This window comes from Vulpes lagopus, chromosome 16 (genome assembly GCF_018345385.1).
Source record: "Vulpes lagopus strain Blue_001 chromosome 16, ASM1834538v1, whole genome shotgun sequence".
NCBI classification, from domain to species: domain Eukaryota; kingdom Metazoa; phylum Chordata; class Mammalia; order Carnivora; family Canidae; genus Vulpes; species Vulpes lagopus.
The window spans coordinates 45263964-45284535 of NC_054839.1; the positions used below are offsets into that span (position 1 = coordinate 45263964).

A 20572-nucleotide genomic window follows, 5' to 3' on the forward strand; every position below is an offset into this window, starting at 1 on the left:
TGAGGCTGGGGGTGTGACCCATATGACCTCAGCCTGGAAAGTCAAGTAAATTACACACTCTTTAATAGGACAGAGACAGCCTCCCCATAGTGTTAGTCCTAAAAAGCTCGAAGTGTAATTAGGGAGAAAGGAAATGAAAGGGAGAGGGAGAAAGGAAGAAATAGGGAGATGATGGGAGGGAAAGAAAAGAAGATGAGAGGGGGCTCAAGGCCAAAATAGATGACAAAATTTCATGTTCTGCTTTAAAGAAGGCCTTAGAAATTTTCTCAAAGCCTACCGACTCCTTGTTTTCTTCATTTATTAGCCGATACTTGTTTCCACAGTATTTTAATAAGTGAAAGGGGCAAGGGTGGGGAAGACACAGTTAGCAGTACTGACCCAGCCCTCATGTCAGGTGTCAGGTCCAACCGGAGAAGTGCTAGAAGTCTGGAGGCAGCCTCAGGTGCTTCCCCAAACTTTGAAGACTTTTTTTTTTTCCCCAGAATATTAATACCCACAGGCCAGAGGGGGAAAACTATTTTAAAATTAAAAACATTATTAAAAAAATAATACAGAACATAAAACGTTAAAATTATAAATGAGTAATTTTTAGAAGTTTAACAAAAATAAAAGTCAATGAAAAACATTTAAGAGATGAAGTTTATAATAAAGAGAATGTGAAAAGGATGATATGCAGATAGCAAAGCAAACTGATAAAAGGAAAGGGAGTTAGACCATGAGCACCATGAGACTGGAGATCATGTCGGTCTTGCGGACATGTGCCCAAGACACTGTCAGTACTCAGGAACTATTTGCCGAACAAATACAGAAACATTAATTTTTGAACTGACATTAAAATCATTTTTTTTCTTTGAAAGGAGGAAAAAAAGAATTGGAGCTAAGAATATGGATATAGAAAGTCAAAGGGAAAGAAGGGTTTGAGACAAGAGGGAGAACCAGAAGAAGGGAGAGGGAGGGTTAGGAGGGGGAGAGAAGCTTTGGGCCACAGAACTGGGAGGAAAAGCCAGAGCTGAACAGCATCCTTTACCGTAATTATCAAACTGTAAGCATGCCTAAAGGGCTACTTAACACGACAGAAATACATCCACAATGCAAACCAAACCAAAACCAAAACAGACAATAAGGGGGGAAAAGAGGGAAAAGGCAGTCTCCTAACGCAGACTTCTAAGAGCCTCCCGTGGGGGTACTTGTCCACTGTCTGCTCTAACACTTGCACTTTGGGGCCCCGGGTGAGTGAGGTCACCTCTCGGAAGGAGCTACTTGAGCTGCAGAATGGAGATAGAAATGCGTTCCTCATAGAGTTGTTGTGAAGATTACAAAAGGCAATGAACGAGAAGTGCTTGACCCAGTGCTGGCGCCTCGGGAAACCTCGCAAAGGGTAATGATTATTTTATTATTACACACCCCATCCTCGCACCCGGGCCCGCAGTTGCCTTTAATAACACAAAATTCCAGAGAAGCTTAGCTTTTGGGATAGCTGGCCCAGTGTATCTTGCTCTGTCAGAAATGGGCGCCTTCCCCTGGGTGCTCCAGCTGCCACCAGCAATCAGGAGGACAGCTCGCCTGGTCCACTTGCTGCCCAACTCGAACTTTTCTTGAGATCTTCAGGTCAAATCACAACTAGCACATATTATCAGTCAGAACTGTTCTTAGGGACTGTTGTGCTATCAGGTAACCAGCAGTCAACACTGGTGCCATCCACTGAGTCTATTCTGGGTAACAGTGGGTATTGCTAGGTTTTGCTGTTTCCATCAGGTGAACAAGAAGCGTGGAGAACCAGGACCTTCATCTGAGCTCTTCTGCTTCTTCCCTCATTGACCTATCAGCTGTCAAATTCATCAAAACTATGACGAGCCTTCCTCCGGTTCTCAACCCAGGAGACACGTTAGCTTACTTGGAGATCTTTTTAAAACCACCATGCCCAAGCCATCCCCTTCCTAGTTGATTATGTTGCACAGCAACGGTAAAGGACAAAAAACAAAATGTGAAAAACTCAACGCTGCTGGCCATGCATTTTCACCTGTATCCTTTCACTTGTTACGATGTAGAAACAATCAACTGTGGGTTAGTAAAGAAAATGTACAATTCACAGGTCCTGAGAGAGAGCCTGAAGCCCTCTCCTTCAAAGTATGACATTCTGTCAATTACTTTGGCCAGAAGGTTCTGTTCTCTTCTTCCTTCCTTCTTTCTTTCCTCCCTCTCCTTCCCTCTATTCTTTCTTTTTTAACTGTTCTTCTGACTTCGCAGAACTAAGACTATGGGAAGACTGTCTTTGCCGTGTTACCCAAAGTTTGTAGTTCAGACATATTCCTTCTCTGTAATGGGCATCCTGGTCTCCCTCTCCTTTAGGCAAGTATCTGGGCTTGTAGACACATATCTTCTGCCTCGAAACATGCTTCCACCCCCACTGGTAATGTCGGGGCACTTGGGTCAGGCCTAAACTAATCAATCCACAGACCCTTGCTGAAGTCACTGGTTCGTAGGCAGAAAAGCAGCACAGACTGTGAGTAAACGCGGCCTCAGGGGAAAGGCTTCTTTTCTCTTCTGAGTGCACTTCTAGAAGTGACCACAAGCCCATCCCTGGACTCAATAGCTCTGGGAGTTGAAGCCGTCTCATGATCCCATGGGGCAGCTGATGCCAGAGACAGCAGAAATGAAAGATGCAAAGAATCAGGGTCTTTTGTGACAACTCTGAGTTACTGAATTAAATCAGCTGAAACCCACTGAGCTTCTGGTAGTTCAGTGAGCCAGTTAATTCCCTTTAGTGTTTTAAGCCGGTTTGAGTTGGGTTTTCCATTATCAGCAACCAGATACATCTTGAAAGATCCATTGCAAATTTTAAAAGGAAGGGAATGCCTGGTTTTGGATTGGATTACACTTGAAAAAGCTAGCAGAATGCTAAAAACAGTATATTCAAACATTAAATATGTTTTCCTATCGTACTTAGCAGCTCTCACCTTACTAAGAACTGCTATCCAGTTGCAGGTTGTTTTTGCAGGAAACGTGGCCAGCTGTGTCAGTCAGTTTATTCTCTGATAATAGTGGTGGGGAGGACTTCAGTATCCTGGGACTGCTGTTCTATTCTATACTATGGGGTTAACACCAGACCAACAAGAAAGATACTGTTCAGCAAATAAAACATACAGTAAAACAATGTATATAACAGCGCATTGGTTTTATTGATGGCAGAAGAAAAAATTCTCTTTCACTGGTAAAAGGTACTTGCTTTACTTAACTTAGTATTTTTTTTTCCCATTCTTCGCATCAGTTGGATTTTTCTCCCCTCTAAAATCTGCTTTTCGATTCTCCAATAGTAATATTCATCACGGCTGCACCTTATTCTGGAGGGAAAGTAGGAAGTCTATCAACAGGTTTTGACCAGTCAATGGCTCCTTTCTTCACAAAGACTCTATTTAAAAGAGAAGAGGAAAGTGAGATTGAATCCTCAAATTGGCTTTTCTGTAGTCATGATACACTTCTGCTGAAACATATGTGAATGTAAGCATTGGTAATAAATATTAATAGATCTCAAGTATAATCAAGTGGACACTGCTGTCTAATTATAAACATAATTTCTATAAATCAATATATAAACAAAAAGCAAATCTTTTTTTTTTTAAAGCAAATCTTTCAAAGTAATTTGTCTTCTAGAAATTCTTAAGAGTACATCTCTGTCATTGTGAGCCTCATTATTGCTGGCACGTCAACTTCAGGAATTTGAATTAACTACACGGTATTTAACACAGGATGACCTGGAAAAGCTGCAGTCTGCCAGTGGGCTGCTTCTCCCCATCCTACCTACCTCCATTTCCCCTTTGAACACTTTTGGACCAGTTTAGTCTGCATGGTAATTTATGTAAGCCTATTACCCGCTCCTGTCTGCTCCCAACCTTTACCGGGCATCACTCTAGTTGAACCACCTTGAATGGTGACAACAGAAAGAGCTAAGAGAAGGGGAGAGAAGCCTGTCTGCCATAGTCGTGTTCCAGCTGCATGCATGAACGAATGCTTGGCAGGGCCCAGCAGAGTGCCCTGGGCTGCATATAAACAGCTCATATGTCTTCAGAAGTAAATAGTCCCCTGCTAGGAAAGTGAGGAGCTCTGGGTACTGTTATCCTCACATAATGCCTATCCTGCTGGCACCAGGGGGTTCTGTGACAGCTATCTTTATAGCAATCATTTCTCTGACCTTGATTTGAAAAGTTTTACAAAGGGACGCTCGACCAGATTGTTGTTTTTTTTTTTTTAAAAAAAGACATTTAAAAAAGTATCTTTTACTAGCTGAAAATGGTGTCAAAACCTGGATTTTAGAAATAAAGTCATGACATTTATATAGTAGTCTATGCGTGGCTCTTGGTTTCAAGGTTTCACATTGATATGTGAAATTGTGAAGATGGGTCTCTCGACAAATAAGAAACTAGAACGGAATATTCAAAGCGACTCAACATTTATTAAACTGCTTTCCCCGTTGAGTCGTAACTTTGGTGGCCCCAGGGGGCTTCATGCTGATGTGTCTCACAGAGTCTTCCCACACAGGCCTCCTACTTCTCTTTTCACAGCAGGACTCCTCAACTGGGCTACAGCAATACATTCTTAGTGTCCTTCCCTCCTGGGGCTGTAATCCACTCTACATACGGCAGCAATATAGCCTAAGCTTAATTTTGATCATATTACTCTCATTCAGAAGTTTATGGCCACCAAACACACCAAACTCTTAATGCAGCTAAAGCCGCACTCTTGTGTCACCACCAGTAACTATGTTAAACATCTACTGTTTGGGTTCACATATGCTACTGTTGCCACTGGAAGCTACTTGCTGTGACCTCGGCTTCTTCCCTTCTTTAAGTGTTCCTTGGCCTTTAGAATTTCCTCAGACATCTCTACCCTACCCTGACAATGAAGCTTCAAATTGATTCCCGACGGCTGCCCCTACTAGTTGGGATCTGGTTCCCAGGACTCCAATCATGTCAGAAACCTCTTCAAATGCATGCAATTTGGGTCAGTTTCACTGATTAAAGAACTATGTATAATTCCTCTGTCCATAGCTACACATATTTCTGAGTTATCTGGGACAATTATGACAAGTGCAGGAACTAAAAGTTTGGAGTTTGGGCCCTCTCTCCTCAAGTCTCATACTGGGTCCTATTTCCCCACATTGCTCCCCGACACCTAGCTTGGACTCCCAGGTATCTCTTGCTTTTGCTAGTCACTGATGATATGCTTAGTACCAAGACCAAATAGAATCCAACTCCTTCTCCACTTCGGGTGACGTATGTACGTGCATGTGGGGAGGTGGTGGTGGGATAGAGGGCTTGTAAAGAAAACTTTTTAGGACAATCAAAGAATGTGTAAATTACACACCAAGAACTTTATGAAAATATACTTATTTAATAAACACTGACTGAACAGGTACTATGTGTCATTCATCACCTAGCAAAGTACCCAAAACATTATAAAAAAAAAAAGTATGACTATGAAATTACAGTTTTTAAGTGAGAATAAAAGTGCCTTAAGTGTTTCTTACTATCTTGAATAATTTTAGATAACAAAACCTACAAAAAATTTCAGCATATATTAGAATTCATACTTATATTTGCTGGAAGTCAAATGGCAGGCTACAATGGATATCTTCTTTTTTTAACACTTGAATTAATGGAAACCAGTAATGAGGAAACAAAAATATCTTTTCTCTCAAGAAGAAAATAACATTGGTTGTGTGACAAGAACAAGAAGAGTAATTCTTAATACTGGTGAACCTCTCATTCAAAGGCAGTATATTAAAAAAAAGAATTCTACTTCATAATTTTTGATGTTTGAATAAAAATCAAAAATTTTTTTTCAACCAAGAGCATATGTGTTTTACTTATTTATTTTTCAGAGTAAATTTTGCAGGGAGGGGTTTCCTTAGTGATAACATCACAAGACTGCCCCCCCCCACCATTTATCCCCCATGCAGTGCAGCAAAATTAATCTTCTTATCAATGTCAGGAATCCAACATCTCTGTCACACATCTCTCCCATCAACAGTACAATTTGAAGCAAGCATCTGGGAAAAATGGGATGTTTTAACTCAGAGAAAACAGAAAACCACTAATGTTGTGATGTTTCAGCTGATTGGGGGCAGCCTGCATTGTGGTATTAGATATTGATGAACTACAATTACCACGGAGCTATGGTTTCTGATTTACTTGAAGCAGTACATTCTTTTTCAGAGGAAATTTTCCATGGAAGCCTAATCTAGAAAACGTATGGAAGAAAAACCAAAGGGTGGAGAGGATGTAGTTCCAGCCTTCAGGCTGCAGCCTTACTTCCCGCTCCCCAACTCGCCTCTACTTCAGGCCCTATACGGCTTCTCTTCTGCAGCCTCACGATATCACGGACAAGTCCTAGTCCTGCATCTCCTGTTAGGCAAACACTGCCCTATAGCAATCAGGGAGCTGAGAACCTTCCCCCTTATTTTAAAACCTTGATTAACCAATTTAGACATGCTTGGAAAGCTAAGAGGGAATTTTCAGTTTTCATTCGCCCTGAGAGTGATTTAATTGTAAGCATGCTGAATATATGTTAAAAGTGAGCGTTCAGTCTGGCACAATGGAAAGTTGTGAAGGTCCCTACATGTACTTTGATTCTGCTTTGGTCAGTGCTTGCTGACCACAGAAAAATGCCCAAAGTCGTGAAGTAGTCCTTCTATAGTACTGTGGACAGTAGGTCACGTCTGTTTACATGATAGCCTTGTATTAAGCACAAAGAAAAGCCAGTTGATGAGATGAAGAAGATGCAACGCTGGCCGGCTCAGGTAAAACGGAAGTCGAGTTAACATGAGACCTCCACTCCTGGCAGGCTGCTACATAAGGAGCTAAGGACTAGAACATAGTAGAAAACATTCCTTCACTTAGGATGGCAGAGCTAATTTGCAACCAGTGAAGGAGTTTGGGGAAAACCGAAGGACATCTAAGACTCCGGGACAGTGCTGCCCAGCACAAATACAATGGGAGACACATGGGCAATTTTAAATTTTCCATTAGTCACTTAAAAAAAAATACAAATGGGGAAATTAACTTTAATAACATATTTAATCCAACTGATCAGAAATATTCTTATTTCAATACATAATACAAATTACTGATATTTTATTTTTTTTACCTAAGTCTTTAAAATCTGATATGTATTTTTCAGTTATAGCACATCTCAATTCAGACTAGCTGCATTCCAAGCACTAAAAACTTAACAGCTGGTTTGAAAAATTGAGAGGGTCACTTAGTAGGGGGAAAATACAATATGGATAACAGCCTTTGCAAAATGAATAGCTGAAATGAGAAATTGAGAACAGTTTCTTAAAAATTCTCAATTGTCTTGCTACTGAGAAGAGACTCAGAAAAAAAGAAATATTTAGGTCTAAAATACTCTCATAGTCTTTATAGTAATATATAACAAAAGCTGTAACTGGAAAACTCTGAAAATATTCAAAAGTCCGGACATAATGAAAAAATAGAAACGTTACTAAAGATGACAAAAGTATTTCCTCCTAATAACATTAAAAAAAGAAGGTCTTTGTTGATCAAAATGAGATGCTTTAGATTGGTCTCATAATATCCTGACTTCTTCGTTATATTTCTCATCCTTCCTATTGAAAATGATTTTCAGAGAGCAACTCTCTGAAACTCTAAGATGAAAGTTTCTGGATCGATAGCATAGGGCCCCCAAACCCCATCTCTGTAAGCAATCACATTATCTTCACCCAACTCCTGAAAATATAATATGAAACATTTCCTCTTTCTAAAAAGGATCGGAATTAATTAAACAATAAAAAACTCAATTATACAAGTTGGTGATTATCCTTTGTTTCCTTTTATTTTCTTCCTGCTTTCAAAGTTAAAGACATTTTACTGATTGGTATCACCTCCCATAGAAGAGCGTGGGTACAGAGAAAAAAGGGCATTACAGGTAGCATTTGTGGGGAAAGGCTTGGTGGAAAAGTAGCTTGTAACTATGGTATAATCTTACATACTTTATAATTGAAAGGTGTGAAACATCCGTTTTTTTCTATTATATTATTACAAAATATTAACAATTGGACCCACATATTCAACGTAAATAGCATTGTTCTTTATACGGAAACCATCTCACAATGCCTATTTTACCTTCTCATATTAGTTCCGGGCCCGGGGAGGTTGGTAAAACTGCTGGGTGGGCCGAGTGGATCTTCTTGGCTGGCCATCACCTCCTCTACGGAACTCAAGCGTTTGGTCATAGGTGCCTTCTTCCTCCTATTTGTAAAGAGTAGTGATTTAAACACGTTCAGAATAGCTACAAGTTTCCTAAGTTAAATACTTTATGGTGCCGATTTTGATATGCCTCTTAAGCTGCCCTGGGATTCACATCTGTCAACTTTTATAACAGAGGGAAGCAAGGGGAAGGAAAAAAAAGGGGGGACATTGTTAAAACTCTTTTGGTCCTTGATAACAGAAGAATGAACTTGACAGTGGTAAGATTAGAATCAAATTTAATTCAAGAAAAGGAAACTATTTCCACATAATAGCATGATTATCTCACCAAATGACTTGACACAAGGGGGTGAAATCACAAAAAAGCAAGCATTATAACAAAAATTTTCCTGAATATTTGGACTTCTAAATATTTCTAGGTATTTGTCATGGAAAGGGATTTTGGTAAGATACGGAAAAGGGGTTGAAGAGCCAGAGAACGTTCACCAGCTGTCTGTCCTCATCTGATGAAATCTCCAACATCGTTAAGAACCTTACATCTAGAGACAGGAAAAAATAATGGATTGGAATGAGGAGGAAATACAATTTACATATAAAGAAAGCTTCATGCAAGACATAGCAATCGGCACAGTAAGACACAAACTATTTTCTTCTCATTTTCTTTCTTACTGAGGGGATACATCTATCAGCTTGAGGAATAGCATGGAAAATTAGGATAAGCAGATTAAACAGCAGAAAGAATACAGTTAATTATAATATTTGAAAAGAACTTAGAAGCAACAGAAATGTAGCCAAAGCCACACTGGTTTCTTACTGAGTGCTGCCACCCTGTTATTTTAGTATTTTGAAATTAATGCAGCTATGAAGTATGTTCCCTTTTAAAGACAGAAAAAAATTGGCTCTCAGTTTTGTTTATGAAAGAAACAGCATCTATTTCAAAAGTAGGGTTTAAATTCCAACTGAATTATCAGAGCACAATAATTTGCATCATTTTGAAAATGTATCCCTCTTCTTCCTCCTCCTCACATTATCTCTGGGTCTTTCCCAAAAGATTGCTTTCCTTTAACCCTATTAATAACATAAGAAGTTATAAAGGACTGAGTTCTATTCTTCAAATTTTACAGATCCAACTACTGCAATTTTACCTGAGAGAAGCAGAAAGATGCTAAGATAATTTGATCAAACCCTATCATTTAGAAATGATATTTAATATTTAGCACGAACATAACTCTCATTATTAGGCATCCTCCAAGGTATTTGTAAGAAAGAATCATTATTTCAATTTTATACAAAGGACACTGAAGCCCAGGAAAACTTTGTGACTTTGCCCTGATACTTCTAAGGCAAACCTGGGTTTCGATTCAAATGCAACTGCTTAAATCTTTACATCTCAGTCTGCATGTCAAAGAAATAAACCAACAGCCCCAAATTAATGACATCCTTAAGGGGCCATCATCACTTAAATAAGAGAATGGAGAAATTTGACCATATATTGACACCACTCAATAACTGCATTTTAGAGACAAACTTCCAGATTAGCTCTCCTTTCTCTATGCCCCTTTCATTAATAACCAATCTCAAAATGGTTAGAAGTGTCAGATATTATGTCTATAATTTAGTAAAGCAATTAAATGCAGTAAGAAAAATTAAAAAGTGTTCGGGAAAGGAGAGAATTATTTTTTACTATTCTGGTCACTGTTCTGAATGATGACTGTCAAATATTATAGCTAAATTTGAAAAGGAGCTATTTAATTTTATGACATATGACAACATTTGAAGCTTTGCATATTAACTAAGAAGAATGAAAACATATTCGCTACTGTAGTAGATGAAGTAAGTATTTCAGGAATTAGAATCAAAAATTTTTTTTCTTCACACCCAGCTGCAGCACTGGTCAGAGGACATCTAAAAATCTATACTTTATCAATAAAAAAAACACTGTTAAAGGTAGGAAACTACATTTGCTGAGAGAGTGAGCTGGATTTATATAATATGACATAGCTATTTGAAAAGCTGTCTCTACTGTGTTTAAAAGATTCACAGACTATACCAGCCAGAGCCAATTAAATAGTTTTATAAAGATGACTGACCATGAGATTTCTTTCACATTATTTGATGTCTTCACAATCTTTTTATACAAAGTAGAAGCAAAAAATAAAAATGGTTCTGACAGCTTGGTTTTCAGTTATTGTCAAAGGCACAATCTTGCTTTTTTAACTTTTAAATATTCCTCTTGCAGAATACTTGAGGGCAAACCTGGTCACCCACAGAAACTACTTCCTATAGTCCACAGCTAGTAATTTTTAGCACTGAAGGAGTACCTTTCCATTTTATATAATACACAGCTCAACTTAATAGGTGAGTATATTTGGAGTCATCTTTGAACGAATGACATTTATACCTGGTTCTTCCTTCTAACTTATCTCCTTCCTTTATGTATTGCTACTCTGTAACGGATTTAAAACTAAAAAAAAAATTATTAATTTTATAGTTCATGAACATATTTTTAAAAATCTGACACTGTGTTTGAGCTGGCATAGTCCTGGAAGGCCATATGGTCTGTCCCTTGCCTTAGACCTGACAGATGAGGAATCTCTAAGCCCTGAGAGGTGAGCTCACTTTCCCATGTCACAGAGCTTATTCAAGGAAGAGTACAGACCAGGGCCATTTTGTTTCTGACTCTCAGGTAAGAGTCTTTAAAAAACTTGTGATAACTTTCATAAAATGAAACTGATCCATATTATCTTCACCCAACATTTGAGATTCAGAACTAGTTATTGGGACTCAAATTTTTGTCCACCTAAACCTGGTTCAAAAATACTAAATAACTAATATTTGAATATTTATGCACCATCTTTTCATACCAATACTTACTAGCGTATTGCTCCTTTTAATGAGATGATACAAAATGCAATAATCATTGTGACATCAAGCATGAATGAAATATTTTGAAGAAAACAAAAAAGTCCCAGCACCAATGTAAAAAGGAGATGTACAACTTCATCTATAAAACACATCTGACGGGTCACAATATCTTTTCTGTGTATCCCCTTCATTGTCTCATTAGCGTACTATACCTGGAGCGAGAACACAAATACATACTTCCTCATTTATAAATGAGCTGTGGTACAAAAGCTCATTGTAAATCAGTCACTTGGAACCTGGAGCATACCTCAGTAAAAGATATGTAACATTTAAATAGAAGCTGGGTTCTCTATTCTTCAAGGTGAAGTGCAATTAAGCATACAAACCAGTATTTTAAGGAAAGTGCTAGATCGGTGGTTCTCAACTGGGGGTGATTTTACCCCCTAAGAGACATTACCCATTGTCTGGAGACACATCTGAGGGGTGCTATTGGCATCTCGTGGGTCTAGAGATATTTTTGACTGTTACAAACTGAGGGGACAGGGAGTGGGGGAATTGCTACATCTAAGGGGTGGAGACCAGGGATGCTGCTAAGCATCAACAACGGCAACGGGACACCCCAGGCAACGGGACACCTGGGTGGCTCAGCTGTTAAGCCATCTGCCTTGAGCCCAGCGCGTGATCCTCGAGTCCCAGGATCGAGTCCCACGTCGGGTTCCCTGTACGGAGCCTGCTTCTCCCTCTGCCTGTGTCTCTGCCTCTGCCTCTCTCTCTCTCTCTCTCTCTCTCTCCCCCTGTCTCTCATGAATATATAAACAGAAATGAAATCTCTCTTTAAAAAAAAAAAAAAAGCCCAGGCAACAAAGAATTATCCAGTCCTAATGCTAACAGGGCCCCGAGTAAGGAGGATAAACCTCCTACTCTGAAGTGCCAGGGTAGATTGGAAAATAATTCTGAAATTCAAGAAGTTTGGGTTTGCCACCCTTCCACTTTTTCCTTTGGAACATTTCTTCTGCCTCTGCCTCTAAGGCCTTAAACGCTGACCCAAATCTCTATGGAACTTTTGCTGGGGGCGGGGGCCTCTATTTGTCCACAATGCTACATTTTCCTCTGTGCCAGTGACACATTCATATTATCTTGTCTTAAATTACCATTTCTTCAGGATTTTCCCACAGCTGTAACTCTGAGGAGACAATCAGAGATTATTCGGTTGCTGAGAGTAGGAAGCAGGGATGGCCATTCTCTTCACAAAAAAAAAAAAAAAAAAAAAAAAAAAAGAACTTAGAAAAAACTTAATATTGTGATACGTCCTTTAATAGCTATTTTGTGCATAATCTAGTAATGTTTCTTCTAGTCAGTTCCTTCTAACAGTTTGTAGTTATAAAAATACATGATCAAGCATATGAAATGTATATCATGTCCTCTCAACACTGGGCCTTGACATTTAGGATATTTTGAACAATGAAATACTCACGAGTAGTTATCTCCTTCAGTGACTCACAGATTAGCTACTCACTCTGAATTTTCAGGCTACCTTTTACCTGCCTGGTGAGCTTGTGTAGTCAGTTTATAGAAATATAAACTAATTTTAATACAACACCTAGGCCAAAGTGAAAGACAAACTTCTTTCCCAAAACATCATATAATAAAGGGGAAAATACGGAGGTAATGAAAAGATTAGTGGTTGCCCAAGGTTATGGGGAACAGAAGGATGAAGAGGCAGAGCAGAGGGAATTTTTAGGGCAGTGAAACCATTCTGTTATGATACTATTACGGTAAATATGTGTTATTACACATTTGCCCAAACCTGCTGAATCCTAATGTAAGCTATGGACTCCGGGCAATAAGGTGTCAACGTAGATTTATCAATGACAGCAAATGCATTGCTCTGGCAGGGATGTTGGTAATGTGGGGGCTACATGTGAGGCAGGGCAGGTAGCATATGAGAAGTCTCTGTACCCTCCTTTCAGAGGAATCTAAAACTGCTCTAAAAAAACCCACCAAAGTCTGTTAAAAAAAAAAAAACCAAAAAACAAAAAACAGGCAGTAAAATAGGCCATGTCAGTGGGATACTTTGTGCCTTGTAGAGTGCTGGTGATATGGTAGGTCCTTAGTATTTGATGAAATATTTCTTGACCTGCCTTATTTAAATTGGCACATTTTCAATCCATTCAGATTCTTCTTTCTGTGGTTATCAGTAACTAGGATATGACAATTAAGTTTCTTTCATCCTTGGGATGCCATGAGAATTAATTAATGTGTGAAAACCACTTTGAAGTTTATTGAGCTTTCTGAATTGGTTCTAGGCTGTACTTAATTTTGATTATACCTTGGATATTCATAACATTTCCTCTTTGTCCTCACTGAAAAACTTTGACCTTTGATTTTATGTTTCAGTCCAAACAGCGAAATAAAGTAACTCTGTCCCATCCAAAAACAAAAACAAAAAAATCACATAATGGACCCTAAAAGTAGAACTTAAAATATTCTTAAGTAATCTATTTTAGATAAATTATACTAATATCCTACTATATTGGAGTAACTTAAAGTTGAAAGCAAAAGCTGGATTGGCTTTTATTTTCTGTGAAGTTTATGGATAAAATCTGTGCCCAAAAGAATCATGTATTATGATCAACACTGAACTTTACCAATTTATCTTAAAAAATATGCTCCAAATGAATATTTATAGCTCTATGACAAAGTAAACCAGGCTTGTGGTAGCCTGGAACCACAAACTGTAAAACAGGAAGTTTCTGTAATGAAGAGTAATCCAAATAACTAAGAAACTATTATTTGCTCAAGTAAGTAGTACCACCACCTGAGCTAAAACAGAGGTCTTCTGATTCATAGTCCTGTCTGCCCTTCACCTTGCTTCCAAGTAATGAGGGTGAGGAATACAGTTATAACAGATTTCAAAACTGGAAGGGGAAATTGGAGATAACCTGATTGAGCAGATTAAATTTTTAAAGAATATTATTATTTGTATTTTGGGTAAATGTTCTTCTTTCATATGAAATTTTATATAGAGTTTCAATATAAAATAGGTGGGCCTAGGTTAGAGTGAGTGTATGCAAGCAGTATCACCTTGACTTGCTCTTCCTCAGTCCCTCCAGCTCTGTAACTCCCTAAACTACAAAAATTAACCCCTCCCCCCCATTTCAACCTCTGCTGTACACTAGGAACTAGCTGGATTGACTGACTTGATTAATACAAGAAAGTAAGCTGATGGAAGAATAGGAACCAGAACGTAGGCCTCTGACTGAGTTCAGAGGCCTTTTCACTTTTACTTTCTATCACAGAGAAAATCTAAACCCTTCTTTTGACTTCTATGAACTAAATGTCTCACTTGATAAAAAAAAAAACTCACCTTCCATACCTAAGTGGGAAAAAAATCTCAGGTTTCATTAACATAAGAGAAAGTCATTATGTATAACCAAAATAAGTAAATTTTATGATAGACTAATTTCCTTGTCTTTGAAACTTTGAATAAAATACCATTTGAGAATAAAATATAATGGGGAATTATAATCAGTGGATCTAAGATCATCTCTTTAATATGTACCATGTCCTAGAATATTTTATTTAAATATTTATATCAACATATTTTATAGCAGAAAAGAAAAACAATGATTCAAGACCAAAAAAAAAAAAAATCTAATTACTAAACAACTATCCTAAAATGTATGGCTGATAGAATACAATGTTTTCATTCCTGTATCATGCAGGATTTCAGGAGACATTTCAATATGGTTCTGATTTTCTCCTTTCAGAAAAAACTACATTTTCTAGAGTTACATAAAAATTGAAACTATTGGGCAGCCCCGGTGGCACAGCGGTTTAGCGCTGCCTGCAGCCCAGGGTGTGATCCTGGAGACCCAGGATCAAGTCCCACATCAGGCTCCCTGCATGGAGCCTGCTTCTTCCTCTGCCTGTGTCTCTGCCTCTCTCTCTCTTTCTTTCTGTGTCTCTATGAACAAATAAATAAAAAATCTTTAAAAAAATAAAAAATCTATAAAAAAATTGAAACTGTTGATGATTCTGGAAGATACTAGGAAATCATGTGAATACCTAGTTCAAGGATTCTACTCTATGCTCTGCCAACCAATGCAAAGCCTGAGTGACAACTTAACTTGAACATAGAAGAATGCTGGATGTTTGTTTAATTGACAGCAAAGCAAACACAGTACTATTCATCACAGTCCTTCCCCTAATATCATTAACACCATCCACTCTTCAAAACAGAGTAAACAAGCTATTTTTGGCAGCTTAGGCACTCAAGGAAATTGAACTACACTTCTTCCTTATTTTTACCACAAGAATATGAAAAAGAGACTAGTAAACATGTTACCCTTAACAAATTGCAAATGATAAAAATACAGATTGTCTCTTATGCAAAAACACACCTGAGTTTGCTTACAACTTGGAATACAGAAAAAGGGAATGAATGTTTATTCCACTATGTGTTTGGCATTTTGTATTATATCTCATTTAATCCTTCCAACGATGTTTTGAATTACTTAAGCACATCATTCTACATATGAAGAAATTAAGGCTCAGGGTAATTTACACAAAGTTATGTAAGTGGCTATGCCTGAATAAGAGCCCTGGACTGTTTGTTCCAAAATTCTTTCCATAGCATCACATAGTATATATTTACATATTTTGTTTCAGATAGTTTTAATTTTTTCTAATGGTTAGCTTAAGATCATTTTAAGTAAATGGTATGGCCTCTGCCCTGAGGCCTCTGTCCTAGCATAAACATCATTTACTGGTCATAATCTTTTTTGAAATACTATAGTAAAGTCCAAGGAACGTCATAAGAATGTATACCTCTCTCAAACTCATTGGCTGTTTTAGCTAAAGGTTAAATAGATTCTAAGGTTGCCCAGAAATCAAGGCAGGGAGCACATCCTGTTTCCAGATATGCCAATCTACTCAAAGATTTCCTTGAGAGATACATTGGTATTTGAGCCCTCAGTCTCTTTGGTCAGATCTGAGTCTGAGTTTAGACTCCACCACTTCTAGGCATGTTACTCAATTTCTCTTGGTCTCAATTTTCTTACACAGAAAACAGTAATGAACTCATAGGTTTACATGGGGAACCATATGAAGTAATACCTGAGAAGCGTTTATCAAATAAGCCTTTAAACTGCCTATTATTCTAAAGTAAGTAACTCTTTGGCAATATAATATACATGGCCCACTTTGTTAAACTACCTAGAATCACAGACTTTGCTAAAATTCAGGAAGTTTGTTGCTAGAGTACTCCTCAAATTGCTTTGGACAGATAAGGAAAGTGGAAGAGCCACTGAAAACAAATGAAAGAGTCAGTGCAAGGAGAAAGATTCTTGCCATCTGCTTTCCTCTTATTTCTATGGTAATTAAAAAAAATTATCTATACACTAAAACCAGTACTTTAATATTCTAAATCACTCTGTTGTTACCCCTGGTTTTATTTCTTTGAGAGGAAGTATTTTTGTTCAATTATAGAGAAAAAGGGCAAATAGAACCAAAAAAGGGGAGGAAATTAGCAAAGAAGCATTTTTTAAATCAATCAAAAGTTATAGACACTATTTGCATAAAATCTGAATATTTTAAGAGGAAGCCAAAAATAAGTTAACATGATCAGCCTCTTTGAATATCTATCTTGCCTTTAGATTATATCCTTGAAATTTTGGTAAATGCTATAAAAAGGGACCAGTTAGAAACACTATTTAAAAAGTGGAAGTACAGCAAAATGATTAATAACAGAAAATGCCTATCTATCCCTGTTACTATGTTTTCAGGTCAATGCCCACTAATTATCTTTGCAAAAGCAACTGCTTTCTCAAATATGCTAAATGAAGAAATATGTTTTAGAATATTTTATGGTTAAGACATATGAGCACTAATCACAAGTGGTTAATCATTTCACTTCTCATAATTTATATCATTTTTACATCTTAAATGGGCAGGCTAATATAACATAATTTAAGATAGGTTAACTCATTCTTTCTCTGAAAGTAATAATTACTGCACCATCATGCCAGACCACTTCTTACTCTAAAAGTCAGCCTGATGCACATTATGTAACTGACCACCTGAGACAAATAGTTAAGGCATGCTACAGTGACCTGTAATACAGATTTAAGAAACAAAGATAGAAAAAAATCTCCATGTCAAATTGATAAAATATAGGTCAGCTCTTTAAAAAGCACGAAGGGTTGGAGTGGGGATGGGACATGTGACTTGACATGCTTGATATAACTATAAGAAAAAGATAGTCATGCCTAATAACACAGAAACAAAATCATTGCTGATGTTTTCACCCCTTTAGTGAAAGTAAAGGAAAATAAGACTAAAAGGAAAAGAGTTAAACATTTAAATCTTAAAGCAGATAGCACCCAATGTGGTGAACATCATTTTTGCATTTGAATTCCATTCACACCTAAAAACCCATAATAACAAAGTCTGCATAACGTACTAAAAATATTTCTCTTTAGTGAAACATAATGTTAACAGATATTTAGAAACCCTAATCAATTAACAGGCTAGCTAACAAAGCCAGTTTTAGAAATGTGAAGTAGTCCAGGAGTCAGTGATCTGATGTCTGCAGTACAAGAACCACCTACCCCCTCAGAGAACTCTGTTGGAACTCAGGCTTCCTCTAGCAGCCAACTCCACCTCTGTCCTGCACAAGAAAGGACAAATCTACATTTCCACTTACATTTTCTCATTGAGCCTGTTTCTTTTGCCATATGAAAGATTTTAAGCTACTTTAAAAAAAGCATTATATCTCTCTTTCGTCTATTTTCTAGAATCCAAAGACTCAGCTCCTGGAATCACTTGTCAAATACCATTATTTCCAGAATCTCCCATCATCTTGATCGTTTTGTTCCTTTATGTATTTTAATATTTACTCTTCCATGTAACCTAGTTTTCAGAACAATATTTCAAGTAGGGTCTGCTTGGAACATAATACTATTATTTCCCATGATAAGCAAACTCTATATAAATCTATAAATGTAATCTGGGACACCTGACTGGCTCAGTGGTTGAGCCTCTGCCTTTGGCTCAGGGCATGATCCTGGTCCAGGGACCGAGTCCCACATCGGGCTCCCTGTGAGGAACCTGCTTCTCCCTCTGTCTAGTCTCTGCTTCTCTCTGTGTCTCTCAGGAATAAATAAATATTAAAAAAATAAATCTATTAATGTAATCTAACCTTGTTTTAATGTTTTTAGCAGCTGCTCAATCACTGCTTGTTCATATTGCGCTTGTCATCAAGCAAAATCCTTACAACCTACTCCTAGGTCTATGTCATTCTGTATTTGAAATAATTATTTCCCCAATCAAAATCTCAAATTTAAGTACAGTTGAAATCCATACACTAATGAAAGATATTATTTTGGCACAGATTTATCACTGGTATACTCTGAGTAACTATAATATTAAGTCAGTTTTTCTGACAAGTTATTTTATTTATTTTTTGCATACTGAAAACTAGAGGACTATCATCTAAAAGGGTAAGACCTAAATAGATGGCTAAAATATTAGTTTAATAGGGGTGGTGGAAGGGGAGGAGGGCGGGGGATGGGGGTGAATGGGTGACGGGTACTGAGGGGGGCACTTGATGGGATGAGCACTGGGTGTTATTCTGTATGTTGGCAAATTGAACATCAATAAAAAAATAAATTATTAAAAAAAATAAAATATTAGTTTAATATTGAAACTAGATTTGAGGGAATTTAGAAGATGAAAAGGGGGTCTCGGTATGAGGTTAAACTCTCTTAGCAACAGAATAGTAGGTGAAAGGAATAGGTTGATTTTTTCCCTGCCCTATGTGAAATACTGCCTAGCCTCCTCAGAAATATAAGCTGATACTTCTACCCACATACGTCTTCATCCATTTAAAATTCTCTAAATTCATGAGAATTAAAATTGAATGAGCTAAATGTTTGAAAGATACCTTAATCAAAAAAGTATACCACATACTGAGCACAAGCTTACTGCAATGCTGAATATTTTTATATACACAATTTCATTAAACTCCCATGAAAATCCTGAAGTAGTTTGGTATCATTAATCTTCATTTACAGGTAAAATGTAAAATCACGTACTGTGGTGTCAATGAGTCCAAAACTTAAATATCAGCTCTGTGACTTACTAGCTCAATGACTGTAGACAAGTTACTTCATGACTCTGAAGCTAGTATTTGTAATCTTCCTTGTGGATAAAATGGGAACACAAAAATTATTTCATAGGGTTCTTGTAGATATTACACCAATTAATGCAGGTCATTATACAAGGTACCTGTGTGTGAGTGTTCCAATTATAATCAAGTTCTAAAGAGAAGGATTCTAATCTTCACATTCTCAACCATTTCTTCCCCTTTACCTCAATACTTAGTAGAGAAATAACATATCATCTTGGTGTTATCGAAATGTAAATTACTCTCAGTATGCTTAAATTTATAGATTTCTTTTCCTCATGTTGAGATTTCAAAATGTTCAGTATATGAGGAGTTAGCTTTTTCTTTAAAAAAAAAAAAATCATTCTCTTTCCGAGTTTAGGAGACCCTCTCAGTCATTTTTGATGGTTGAAGAAAGAGAAAGGCATCACAAAGATTTTCTCCAAGAATAATAAGGGAGAGAACTTATCTCTGTCAACTCAGGTAAAGGAAAATCAGACCATATATGTCACCCAATTTAATTGAGTCTATTAAACATATTATAATTTCCCATAATACTATCTAGGTTTACTGAAATTGAGGAACCCTGTCTTAGATGTTCAAGGCAGGCTAGGGAAACTGATAATATACTTTTGAGAGTAATTTGCTTATTATCTTACACAAAGGGAGAACATAATAAATGTTTGTTTCTATTAAATATGTGTTTTGTTTTCCTTGTACAAGAATGACGCTATTCCTCTCTGTTCCATAGAGCCACAGTGGAACAATGACAAGCTAGGAAGTATTACAGTCAAAAGATTTTCTTAGGTTTTTCAAACATTTAATATGTACTTTTCTGAAAAGTATTAAGGTGAAACAACTAACTTTTTAAAAATTCTAAATTCAGCCATAAGATTACTTAAAATATACTCCCTTATGCAACTTAAAACTCTTTTCTTCTCTCCTCTACCTCATCCCTCCCCACCACAACGTAAGCTGCTTATTAAAAAACGAAAACAGGGCAGCCCCAGTGGCTTAGCGGTTTAGCGCCACCTTCAACCCAGGGCGTGATCCTGCTTCTCCCTCTGCCTGTGCCTCTGCCTCTCTCTCTCTGTGTCTTTCATGAATAAATAAATAAAATCTTAACAAAAACAAAAAACAAAACTAAGGCAAGTAGATCCTCTGGACTAGAAAAAAAGGACAGTAGACAATCAGTGATGATGTCATTATTGTACAGGAATTTGTAAAACTGAGGATAATTAAGGCTTGTTGAAAAGTAAGACTAGGAAAGTTTAGGATATTCTTAACAGTTTATAAACCCTGAAAGTTCTAAAGT

At 37.3% G+C, this 20572-nt stretch overlaps 1 protein-coding gene across 8 annotated transcripts in view; it reads right to left on the minus strand.

Annotated features, from left to right (window-relative positions):
• Window positions 1-3160: 3160 nt before the first annotated feature.
• The window catches only part of TDRD3 (tudor domain containing 3), a 162108-nt gene continuing 144696 nt past the window's right edge, over window positions 3161-20572 (minus strand). For 6 of the 8 annotated variants that reach the window (XM_041730866.1, XM_041730862.1, XM_041730860.1 and 3 more), the window contains 2 exons: window positions 8142-8267; window positions 3161-3409 (listed from right to left, as the gene is read on the minus strand). In XM_041730866.1, the coding sequence (XP_041586800.1) occupies window positions 3337-3409; window positions 8142-8267 (199 nt within the window). In that variant the 3' untranslated portion in view covers window positions 3161-3336. Of the gene's footprint in view, window positions 3410-8141; window positions 8268-12241; window positions 12334-20572 lie in introns of those variants that run through there. The other 2 variants (XM_041730863.1, XM_041730861.1) reach the window with 1 other exon arrangement.